At 44.3% G+C, this 12,778-nt stretch overlaps 1 protein-coding gene across 1 annotated transcript in view; it reads right to left on the bottom strand.

Moving 5' to 3' along the window:
* lrrk1 (leucine-rich repeat kinase 1) overlaps positions 1–12,778 on the bottom strand; it is a 258,601-nt gene that overhangs the window by 170,633 nt on the left and 75,190 nt on the right. Inside the window, exons 4-5 of the mRNA XM_072564899.1 lie at positions 3,147–3,312; positions 593–772 (exon numbers count right to left, since the gene is read on the bottom strand). Coding sequence (XP_072421000.1) covers positions 593–772; positions 3,147–3,312 — 346 coding nt within the window. The remainder of the gene's footprint in view (positions 1–592; positions 773–3,146; positions 3,313–12,778) is intronic.

Below are 12,778 nucleotides of genomic sequence, written 5' to 3'. Positions count from 1 at the left end.
TGTCATTATAGAAATACCAGATACCAGGGAGATCCTGAGCATCCTGTAGTAATATGCCACAAATGTCAGAGATTGCATTGGATATATTTCATTGGATCTTCAAGCTTATCTTGTGCATAGCTGGTTAACTCACGACTTGTCCATTGGTGGGAAATTGGATACAGAGTGCCCCTCACATTCTCAGGCAGTGCTTTCCACATCCTAGCTACTTGCTGTCTCAAAAGATTATCTCACGTTGCTTCTTTTACCAATTACCGTAAACCTCTGGTTTCGATCTTACACAAATGGGAACTTCTCCAATCTATCCATATACCAGGAGTCCTGGCCTCTCATCCTTGAAACTATTCTTGAGAATCTTTTCTGCACTCTCTCCAAAGCCTTCACATCCTTGATTATACCAGGAGAGATAGGCCATACAGCTAGACTGATCCAGAACACACATAGTATCCCCGCTCCAGGCTTTGGTAGCAACTTTTCACTGTCCATAGCCCAGGTGATCTGTAGTATTAGAACCAGAAGTGTGTTTTGTAGAGAGGGGACTGATTCTCTTGAATCCCTAGCACGCAAGGAAAAGATGAGTCTGTTCACATACCTGCCTTCATTGCTGCATATAACGGCTGACCTGTGATGATTGGATGATCCTGTGTCTTCACTCCACAACTGTCAGTCTCTGCCTTGTACACAAGTACCAAAAGCCTCACTACGTCCAAATGTCCTTGTTCACAGGATACAGCAAGCATCCAGCTCAGCAGATCCTTGTCAACACACAAATCTATCAAAAATATATTTTGTACAGTTATGAAATTATCAACTTTACACAGACTCAAATGTTCATTTTCCATTTTAATTCTAGAATCAGTGAAAATAAAGGGCACAATGAGGCCCAGTCTTTCCCAATGTTAGCTCTTCAATTGAAGCTGTCTACTCAAATTCAATTCTTGCCTTTTCTGCAAGCTGTTTTACAATGGGTGGCACGGTGGCTCAGTAGTTAGCATTGCTACCTCACAGCACCAGGGTCCTGGGTTCAATTCCCACCCTGTCTGTGTGGAGTTTGCACATTCTCCCCGTGTCTGTGTGGGTTTCCTCCAGATGCTCTGGTTTCCTCCCACAATTCAAAGATGTGCAGGTCAGCTGAATTGGCCATGCTAAATTGCCCCCAGTGTTAGGTGCGTTAGTCAGGGGTAAATATAGGTCTGGGTGGGTTTCTCTTTGGAGGGGCGGTGTGGACTTGTTGGGCCACTTATCTGATTTCCTTTTATTTGACACCGTTATCCAGAGAGTCACCGGAGAGGGGAGGAAGTAAAATCGACTGTGTTCATTTACCATCTCTATGGCAATGGGCTAGGAGATGGGAGGGCTGGCAAAATGGCCAACCTCTGTGTATTCTTTTTGCCTTATTACCAGCAGTGGGAATGTTAGAGTTCAGCCGCCCACTATGGGGCCTGGCTTCCATTAATATTACTCATCGTTCCTCAAGGCCACCTGACCATTGAGACTACTCTGGAGCTGCAGCTTCAACTCCAACAATGACCACCGTGAGCTGTTGAACTGAAAAAGAAATTTCAATCAAAGAGGAGTCTTAGACTAGACATATTAACTCTGCTTCTCTCTCTGCATATTATGCCAGATGTGGTATATTCATCCAGCATGTTTTTTTTAATTCACTGTGGGATATGTGCATCACAGGCTGGTCAGCATTGATTGCCCATCCCTTGCTGCCCTCGAGGAGTTGGTGAGCTGCCTTCTTGAAGAGCTGTAAACTGCTTGTTGTCGGTTGACTCACAATATCCTGAGGAAAGGAATCCTAGGATTTTGATCCAGTGACAGTGAAGGAATGGTGATATACTTCCAAATCAGAATGGTCACGTAACAGAAATCTAACTGTTGTGGAAGCTGCACCCATCAGGCAACTGAGGAATATTCCATCACACTCCTGACTTGTGCCTTGTAAGTGGTGGACAGGCTTTGGGGAGTCAGGAGGTGCATTACCACAGTATTCCTAACCTCTGACCTGTTCCTGTAGCCACTTAGTTTATGTCGTGAGTTCAGGTCAGTTTCTGGTCAATGGCAACCCCCAGGGTTGTTGATAGTGAGGGATTCATTGATGGTAACACCACTGAATGTCAAGGGGCAGTGGTTAGAAGGTCTCTTTTTGGAGATGGTCGCTATCTGGTATTTGAGTGGCATGAATGTTATTTGCCAAGTGTCAGTCTAAGTCTGGATATTGTCCAGATTTTATTGCAATTGAACATGGCTGTTTCAGTATCTGAGGAGTTGTGAAAGGTGCAGAACATTGTGTAATCATCAAAAAACATTCCAACTTCTGACCTTATGACGGAGGGAAGGTCATTGATGAAGCAGCTGAAGATGGTCGGGCCTTGAAGACTACCCTGAAGAACTCCTGTAAGGATACCCTGGAGCAGAGATGGCTGACCTCCAACAACCAATACCACTTCCCTATGTTCCAGGTATGACTCCATCCAATGGAGAGTTTGTCCCTTTATTCACATTGATTCCAATTTTGCTAGAGTTTGTTAACATCACACATGGCCAAATGCATGCATGATGTCAAGGGCTGTCACTCTCACCTCACCTCTGGAATTCAGCTCTTTCTGTTTGTACCAAGGTTTATGAGGTCAGGAGCTGAGTGGCCCTGGAAGAACCCAAACTGGGTGTCACTGAGTAGCTTGTTGCTGAGCAGGTGCTGCTGGATAGCACTGTTGGTGACACCTTCCATCACTTTATTGATGATTAAGATTAGACAGATGGGATAATAATTAGCCAGTTTTTTTTTATTTCTGAGCTTGAGCCTCTGCAGTACTTAGCTTTTGGATAAGATTCAATAAATGTTGCAACTGGAGGGTTTTAAACTAAATATGGAAGAAAACCACCAAAGGAAATCAGAACTGACATCCATGAAAACATTGATGACAATCCTGCTTGGATTTGAACTGAAAATACTGCTGCAATATTAAAATCAGGTCCAGACATTAAATGTCCCAGATCTCAATTTTTTTTTGCTCCAGCCACATCAACGTTGCCCACCTAAACCCTGCCTGGAATGTGCCTCCAGTGAAAATTGAGACCATAGTTTCAATTGTTGCTTTGCTGATGAAAACAATACCAAGTGATAGAAGACGTCTTACCTGAAGTAGAATTCAGCAATATTTTGATCACCTCTTCATGACCCTGACGTGCAGCAATAATAGCAGGATTTCCATCATTTAGTTCCTTTGACAGTTCCCTTCCTGTCTCCTGGAGCAGATACTGCAGCATCTCTGTGTCTCCGTGTGTAGCTATGATACCTAACAACTGGCAAAGAGCAATGGCAAGAGTTAGACCAACCTGCAATCTGCTGTCTTGGCTGATCCTGGTAAAGGTAATGGAGTGGAAGAACTACTTCCTCAGGACATTCCCATAGGTCAGACTGGTGGAGTGGCTTATTTCCTCTCAGTTTCCACTTCCTTCTCAGCCTCTCCTGCTCCTCTACAAATCTTCTCCCAAACTTTTGCTCTGACTTATCTTCCTTGCTGCCTTCCCCCTCCTATATTCCCAAACACAACCCTGCCTTCAGTCAAACCAATAGTGAGGTAAAGAACAACAGGGTAATAGGAGCAAAAGTTCCTTCTTTCTGTGCAAAGTGACTAATTGCTGCCTGTGTGGAGATTTGGGAGGTCATTCTGGGCCACTTATCCCCCCTCTTCAAGCACTGGATAGAAAAAAAATCAAAACTAAATTAATCATTATTGAAAATAATTATTAAAGGAGGAATGCGGAGATAGATTGATTCTTGATCAGGTTTGGGGAATCAAGGTTATGGTGAAAGGGCAGGAGAGATGTCGTGGAAAATGCCAGATCAACCATGATCCTACTGAGTGGCAGGACAGGCTCGAGAAATTGAATGGTTCCTATTTCTCATCACCTTCTAAAGCACACCTGACAAAGGTGCACTCTCTAATATTTCTTCCTACACTTCCCAAAAGTATACAATGTCAAAATGGCAGAGATCCTTCTTTTGATGAGTCAGAAATAATTTAGTTCTGTAAGTGCACGTGAAAGTTAGACAGATAACAAATCACAGAACTTGACTGGGGTAGGCTCCCAAACATCCAGTCCCTGTACATATCCATTCACTATGACAAATGCCTCCAACCCCTCCGTTTCTTCCTCTCCTGCCCCCCCAAACAGTAACCTTCCACTGACACACTCATTTGATCAGCTGAACTAGTTCTCATGCTCAACAATTTCGCGTTCGATTCCTCCCACTTTCTCCAGACCAAAGGGGCAGCCATGTGCACCCGAATGGGCCCCAGCTATGTTTGTCTCTTTGTCAGGTACGTAGGCTATGAGGGGCCTTATCAAAAGCCTTGCTTATGTTCATGTGGACCATATCAAACGCGATACCCTCATCAATACTCCTAGCGATCTCCTCAAAAAATGTAATAAAAAATGTCAAGATCAGATATCCCAACTCAATCTAATCCCACTTGCGAGCACCTGGCCCTTTATCCCTCCAAACTTTCTTATTCATATACCCAAGCAGATATCTTCCGCAGATACACTGGCACCATACCCCACCTTTTCTTCTGCTGCATCAAAGATGGTATCTGCATCACCTTGTGCTCCCAAGAGGAGGTTGACAGTTCATCAACTTCATGAAAACCTTCAACCCTGATCTCAAGTTTATCTGGACCCTCTCAGACACCTCCCTCCCCTTCCTGGGCCTCTCCATCTCCACTTCTGGTGACTGACTCAACACAGACATCTACTTCAAACCCACCGACTCCCACAGCTATCTGGATTACACCTCCTCCCATCTTACCACCTGTAAAAACGCCATCTCTTACTCCCAAATGCTCTACCTCCACCACATCTGCTCCCAGGAGTACCAATTCCACCACAAGATTATCCCAGATGTCCTCCTTTCTCAAGGACCGCAATTTCCCCTCCCACGTGGTTAACAATGCCCTCCAGCGCATCTCCTCCATTTCCTGCACCTCTACCCTTGAACCCCACCCCCACAACTGCAACAAGGATAGAACCCTCCCAGTCATAGAGACTTACAGCACAAAAATAGACCCTTCGGACTAACTCATCCATGCTGACCAGGTATCCCAACTCAATCTAATCCCACTTGCTAACACCTGACCCTTTATCCCTCCAAACTTTCTTATTCATATACCCAACCAGATGTCTTTTAAATGTTGCAATTGTACCACCTTCCACCACTTCCTCTGGCAGCCTGTTCCAACACGCACCACTCTGTGCGTGAAAACATTGCCTTTAGGTCTCTTTTATATCTTTCCCCTCTCACCCTAAACCTATGCCCTCTAGTTCGGGACTCCCCCCACCCCAGGGAAAAGACCTTGTCTTTTTACCCTATCCATGCCCCTCATGATTTTGTAAACCTCTATAAGGTTACCCCTCAGCCTCCAGCGCCCCAGGGAAAACAGCCCCAGCCTATGCAACCTCTCCCTATAGCTCAAATCCTCCAACCTAGCAACACCTTTGTAAGTCTTTTCTGAACCCTTTCAAGTTTCACAATATCCTTCCGATAGGAAGGAGACCAGAATTGCAAACAATATTCTAAAAGGTGATGAAGGAGCGGTGCTCCGAAAGCTAGTGTGCTTCCAATTAAACCTGGTGGACTATAACCTGGGGTCGTGCGATTTTTAACTTTGCCTGAAAGATGATTGAGACAGGAACCATTACGTTTAAGATGTTTTTAGATGAATGCTCAAATCCCATAGCATACAAGACTGTGGACTACATCCTGGGAAATACAATTAGAATAAACGAGCGCTTTATGACTTGGGTGAACTCAATAGTCTACAGGGTTTCTTTCTGTGCTGTAACACTCAATCACTCTATGACCATAGAAACAGGACTCAACTATTTAATCCTTCAGTACTTTTCCACCCTTCACTGAGATCACAGCTCATTTGTGATCTAACTGAATTTGTCAGTCTTAGCCTTATATCCTTTAATACTTTCACGTAACAGAAATCTAACAATTGTTTTGCTTCATAACCAGACGGTTGACATCCTCCTGTATTAACAGGTATCCTCCTAGATATTTTCAATTCTATCGATTTTCATGTTATCCAAGATATTTTAGTTGTACCCCCCTATATTTGAATCATTAACGTACACCATAAATAATAGGTGCTCCAACACTGAGCTCTGTGGAACCCCACGAGAGACAGACTTCCATTCAGTAGCAGTAGCAGAAGCAGTAATCTGTTAAACCCCCTGCTTCATGTCACTGAGCCAATTTTGGATCGAGACTGTCACTTCACCTTGGATCCCATAGGTCTTTATATTCTAGACCAGTCGGCTATGAGGGGCCTTATCAAAAGCCTTGCTTATGTTCATGTGGACCATATCAAATGCGATACCCTCATCAACACTCCTAGCGATCTCCTCAAAAAATGTAATCAAAAATGTCAAACACAACTTCCCCTTAATAAATTCATGCAAATTATCCCTGATTTATTGGCAATTCTCCAAGTTCAAGCTCTGTTGTCCATGCTTGAAGCATGGCGATAAAAACTTGATACAAAATTATCAGAAGCCAAGCAGGCATGCTGCTTCACAGTGCTATCGATAACACCTCCCAATCACTTTGACGATGATGCAGAGTAGACAGATAAGACAATAAGTGGCTAGGTTAGATTTGTCTGCTTTATCTGTACAGAATATTGCTCGATGATTTTCCATGTTAAATAAAAATCAAAAGAACTGTGAATGCTGTAAATCAGAAACAAAAACAGAAATTGCTGGAAAAGCTCAGCAGGTCTGGCAGCATCTGTAGAGAGAAATCAGAGTTAACATTTTGGGTCAAGTGACTCTTGCTCAGAGCTGAAAGTGAATGTACTTTTGCCTGCCTTGGCCAGGGGTGCACAAGTCACATTGTCAGAAGTTTGTCAGGGCCAGTTCAGTGCCTTCGGCTGTTACTTCATATCATGTGGCGGGAATTGAATTGGCTAAAGACAGGCATCTGTGACGCTGGGGACTTCTGGAGAAGGTCAAGATACATCATCCACTCGGCATCTCTGACTGAAGGTACTTGGAAATTCAACTTTGCATTTTGGACTGACATTGAAGAGGATATTTATGGTATCTTCTCCTCCAATGAGTTAATTGTCCACCCCATTCACACTGGAGGTGGCAAAACAGCAGAGCTATTGGATTTCTTAGTTCTGTTGATCACCCCGGAGGCTCCCTGCCTCATTCCTAATGAAGGGTTTTTGCCTGAAATGTCAATTTTCCTGTTCCTCAGATGCTGCCTGACCAACACCACTCTAATCTTGACGGTATTCCTAACCTCTGACCTGCTCTTATAGCCACTGTGTGTATGTGGCAAGTCCAGTTCAGATTCTGGTCAATACTAACCCCAAGGAGGTTGATAGTGAGGGATTCAGTGTTGGTATCACCATTGAATGGCATGGGATGGTAGTTAGATTGTCTCTTATTGGCGATGGTTATAGCCTATCATTTGTATGGCACAAATGTTACTTGCCACTTGTCAGCCCAAGCCTGGATATTATCCAGATTTTGTTGCTTTAACACGGATTGCTTCAGTATTTGAGGAGTCACAAATTGTGCTCAACATTGCACCACTATTGGAGAACATCCCCACTTCTGACTTTGTGATGGAGAGAAGGTCTCTGATGAAGCAGCTGAAGATTGTTGGGCCTGGGATACTACCCTAACGAACTCCTGCTGAGATGACTGACCTCCAACAACCAATACCACCTGCCTATGTGTCAGGTATGACTTCAACCAATGGAGAGTCTTCTCCCAATATCTATTGATTCTGGTTTTGCCAGGGCTCCTTGATGCCACGCTCAATCAAATTTAGCCTTGATGTCAAGGGTTATCCATCTCACGTCACCTCTGGAATTCAGCTTTTTTACCCAGCTGAGTGGCTCTGACGGAATCCAAACTGGGAGTCACGAACAGATACTCCTTGGTAATGACACCTTCTATCACTTTTTTGACGTTTGTGAGTAGATTGATGCGACGGTAATTGGCCGAGTTGGATTTGTCCTGCTTTTTCTATACAGGACATACCTTGGCAATATTCCATATTTTTCAATGTCAGTGATCCAGTTCTGCTGGCACAGCTTGGCTGGGGGAACAGCAAGGTGAATAGACTAGCAGGAATGACATGAAACAAGCAGTGGCAGACATTTAAGGAGATAATTCATGACTCTCTCAACAAAAATACATCACAGTAAGGAGGAAAGATTCTAAGAGAGGGATAAACCAACCGGGGCTAATCAAGGAAGTTAAGGATAATATTAAGTTGAAAGATAATAACCAAAGCCAGTGATAGCCCTGAAGACTGGGATAAATTCAGTGGGGGGTGGTTGAGTAGAAGATCGGAAAAGTCTTACTGCGACTGTACAAGATACTAGCGAGCCCACACCTGGAGTACTGAGAGCAGGCCTGATTCCCTTGTGCTAAAAAAATTTCATTTGAGGCAGTTCAGAGAAGGCTCACTAGGATGATCTTTGTATGGATGAATTGTCATATGTACAAAGGCAATGTGGTTGACTCAAAGTTGCCTTCTGAAATGGCCGAGCAAGCCATTCAGTTGTGCCAATTGCTACAAAGTCTAAAAGAAATTAAACCAGATGGATCACTTGCATCAGTGTTTACTGTGGAAGAAATTAGAATGTGAGGAAATAAATGGTGACATCTTTAAAAATGTCCATATAACATAAGTGGTGGTGCTGAATGTCTTAATATCCATAAAGGTGGATAAAGCCCTGTGGGAAGTGATTGCTGGGCCCCTTGCTGAGATATTTGTATCATCAATAGTCACAAGCGAGCTGCTGGAAGAATGGAGGTTGGCTAATGTGATGCCACTATTGAAGAAAGGTAGTAAAGAAAAGCCAGGGAACTATAGACCGGGGAGCCTGATACTGGATGTGGGCAGGTTTTGGAGTGAATCCTGAGGGACAGGATTTACATGTGTTTGGAAAGGCAAGAAACCATTAGGAGTAGTCAGCATGGCTTTGTGCGTGGGAAGTCATGATTGAGTTTTTTGAAGGAGTAACAAAGAGGATTGATGAGGTCAGAGTGGTGGACGTGATCTTTATTTGACATCTCATCGGAGACTGGTTAGCAAGGCGAGATCTCATGGAATACAGACAGAACTATCCATTTTGGATACAGAATTGGCTCAAAGATAGAAGATGGCACTGGAGGGTTGCCTTTCGGACTGGAGACCGTGACCAGTGGTGTGCTGCAAGCATTATGACTGTGTCCACTGCTTTTTGTCAATTATATAAATGATTTGGATGTGCAGGGAGGAGGTATAATCAGTAAGTTTGCAGATAACACCAACATTGGAGGTGTAGTGGACAGCGAGGAAGGTTACTCAGAGTATAACAGAATCTTGATCAGATGGGTCAATGGGCCAAGGAGTGGCAGATGAAGTTTAATTTAGATAAATGTAGGTATTAAATTTTGGAAAGGCAAATCAGGGCAGGACTTATACACTTAATGGTAAAGTCCTGGGGAGTGTTGCTGAACAAAGAGACTTTGGAGTGCAGGTTCATAGCTCCTTGAAAGTGGAATCACTAGTAGATAGGATAGTGTATGCTTTCCTTCATTGTTCAGAGCATTGAGTATAGGAGTTGGGAGGTCATGTTGTGGCTGTACAAGACATTGGTTAAGCCACTTTTGGAATATTGCATGCAATTCTGCAAGTTATGAAATTTTAAAGGGTTCAGAACAGATTTACAATGATATTGCTAGGGTTGGAGAGTTTGAGCTACAGGGAGAGGCTGAATAGACTAGAACTGTATTCCCTGGAGCGTCAGAGGCTGAGGGATGACTTCATAAATGTTTATAAAATCATGAGGGGCATGGATAGGTAAATAGACAAGATCTTTTTCTTGGGGTGAGGGAGTCCAGAACTAGAGGGCGTAGGTTTTGGGTGAGAAGGGAGAAATTTAAAACTTTTTCATGTAAAGGGTGGTGCGTGTATGGAATGAGCTGCCAGAGGAAGTGGTAGAGGCTGGTACATTCACAACATTTCAAAGATATTCGAATGGAGTATATGAATAGGAAGGGTTAAAAGGGACATGGGCCAACTGCTGGCAAATGAGACTAGATTAGTTTAGGATATCTGGTCAGCATGGGTGAGTTGGACCAAAGGGCTGTTTCAGTGCTGTACGTCTCTATGACTCTATGACCTAGCATCGACCCAGGCACCAGAAAAGACAATGGCAGAAACAGCCCTGTCGACTCTGCTAAGTCCTCCTCACTAACATCTGGGGGTTAATGCCAAAATTTGGAGAAGCCAAGCAACAGCCTGACATTGATTGTAAGGGAAAATTCCATGAGTATGACTATGTCCCAGACACCATCATTACCACCCCTGGACATGTACTGTCTCACCAGCAGGATAGACCCAGTAGAGTTGATGGCACAATGGTATTCAGCCAGGAGAGAGTTACTCTGGGAGTCTTCAACATTGACTCTGGACCCCCTGAAGTCTCGTTGCTTTAGGTTAAACATGGACATGGAAATGTTCTGCTGATTGCCATGTACCGTCCTCCCTCAGCTGATGAATCCGTACTCCTCCATGTTGAAAAACACTTAGAGGAAGCACTGAGGATGGCAACGGCACAAAATGGACTCTGGGTGGGGAATTTCAATGTTCACTACCAAGAGTGGCTCCGCAGCAATAATATTGATCGAATGGTCGGGTCCTAAAGGATATAGCTGCGAGACTAGGTCTGTGGCGGCTGGTGAAGGAACCAACAAGAGGGAAAAATGTAATTGACCTCATCCTTACCAATACGCTGCTGCAAATGAATCTATCTATCTGTGACCATATTGGTAAGAGTGACTGCTGCACAGTCCTTGTGGAGACAAGGTCCAGCCTTTATATTGAGAATAACCGCCATCATGTTGTGTGGCACTCTCACCATGCTGAATAAGACAGACTTTGAATAGATTTAGTAACTCAAGACTGGGTATCCATGAGGCGCTGTTGGACATCAACAACAGCAGAACTGTACTCCAGCACAATCTGTAACCTCATGGCCTGATATAGCCCCCACTCAACCATTACCATCAAACCAGGGGATCAAATAGTTCAACTGAGAGTGGATAAGAGCATGCCAGGAGCAGCACCAGGCAGACTTGAAGATGAGGGGTCAACCTGGTGAAGCCACCAAACAGGACTACTTGCATGCCAAACAGCATAAGCAGCAAGTGATCAACAGAGCTAAGCAATCCCACAACCAACGGATCAGATCTAAGCTCTGCAATCCTGCCACATCCGATCATGAATGGTGGTGGACGATTAAACAACTCACTGAAGAAGGAAACTCCAAAATATCCCCATACTCAATGATGGATGAGCCCAGCACGTCAGTGCAAAAGATAAGGCTGAAGTTTTCGCAGCAATCTTCAGCCAGAAGTGCTGAGTGGATGATCCATCTCGGCCTTCTACAGTGGTCCCTTGCATAAGAGATACCAGTCTTCAGCCAATTCAATTCACTCCACGTGATATCAAGAAGTGGTTGGAGGTACTGGATACTGCAACAGCTCCGAGCCCTGACAACATTCCAGTGACAGGGTTGAAGACTTGTGCTCCAGAGCTTGCCTCTACCCTGGCATAGCTGTTCCAGTACAGTTACAACACTGGCGTCTACACGACAATGTGGAAAATTGCCCAACTATATCCTCTACATAAAGAGCAGGACAAATCCAACCGGGCCAATTACCACCCCATCAGTCTACTCTCGATCATCAGTAAAGTGATAGAAGGTGTCATCAACAGTGCTATCAAGCAGCAGCTGCGCAACAATAACCTGCCCAGTGATGCCAGTTTGAGTTCTGTCAAGACCACTCAGCTCCTGACCTCATTACAGCCTTGGTTCAAACATGGACAAAAGACCCAAAGTCCAGAGGTGTGGTGAAAGCGATAGCCCTTGACATCAAAGCTGCATTCGATCAAGTTTGGCATCAAGGAGCCCGAGCAAAACTGAAATTAATGGGTATCAAGGGGCAAAGTATCCGGTGGTTAGAGTCATACTTGACACATAGGACAATGGTCGTGGTTGTTGGAGGTCAGTCATCTCAGCTCCAGGACACCTCTGCAGGAGTTCCTGAGGAAAGTGTCCTTGGCCCAACCATCTTCAGTTGCTTCATCAATGATTTTTCCTCCATCATAAGGTCAGAAGTGGGAATGTTCGCTGAAGATTGCGCAATGTTCAGAACAAATGTGATTCTTCTGACACTAAAGCAATCAATGTCCAAATGCAACAAGATTTGGACATCATTCAGGCTTGGGTTGACAAGTGATAAGTAACATTCACCCGACACAAATGCCAGGCTATGACCATCACTAACGAGAGACAATCTAACCACCGCCCCTTGACATTCAATGGTATTACCATTACTGAATCCCCCACCATCAACATCCTGGGAGTTATCATTGATCAGAAATTCAGCTGGATTCACCACATAAGCACAGTGGCTACAAGAGCAGGTCAGAGGTTAGGAATATTGCAGCAAGTAACTCAACTCCTAACTCCCAAAGGGCTTTTGCCCAAAATGTCGATTTTCCTGCTCCTCGGATGCTGCCTGACCTGCTGTGATTTTCCAGCACCGCTCTAATCTAGAATCTGGTTTCCAGCATCTGAAGTTCTCACTTTTGCCTACAAGGCACAAGTCAGGAGTGTGATGGAATACTCCCCACTTGCCTGGATGAGTGCATGTCCAAAACACTCAAGAAGCTTCGAGACCA

This window comes from Chiloscyllium punctatum, chromosome 48, assembly GCF_047496795.1.
Source record: "Chiloscyllium punctatum isolate Juve2018m chromosome 48, sChiPun1.3, whole genome shotgun sequence".
Classification (NCBI taxonomy): Eukaryota; Metazoa; Chordata; class Chondrichthyes; order Orectolobiformes; family Hemiscylliidae; genus Chiloscyllium; species Chiloscyllium punctatum.
This window is presented reverse-complemented; position numbering and strand designations above follow the sequence as displayed.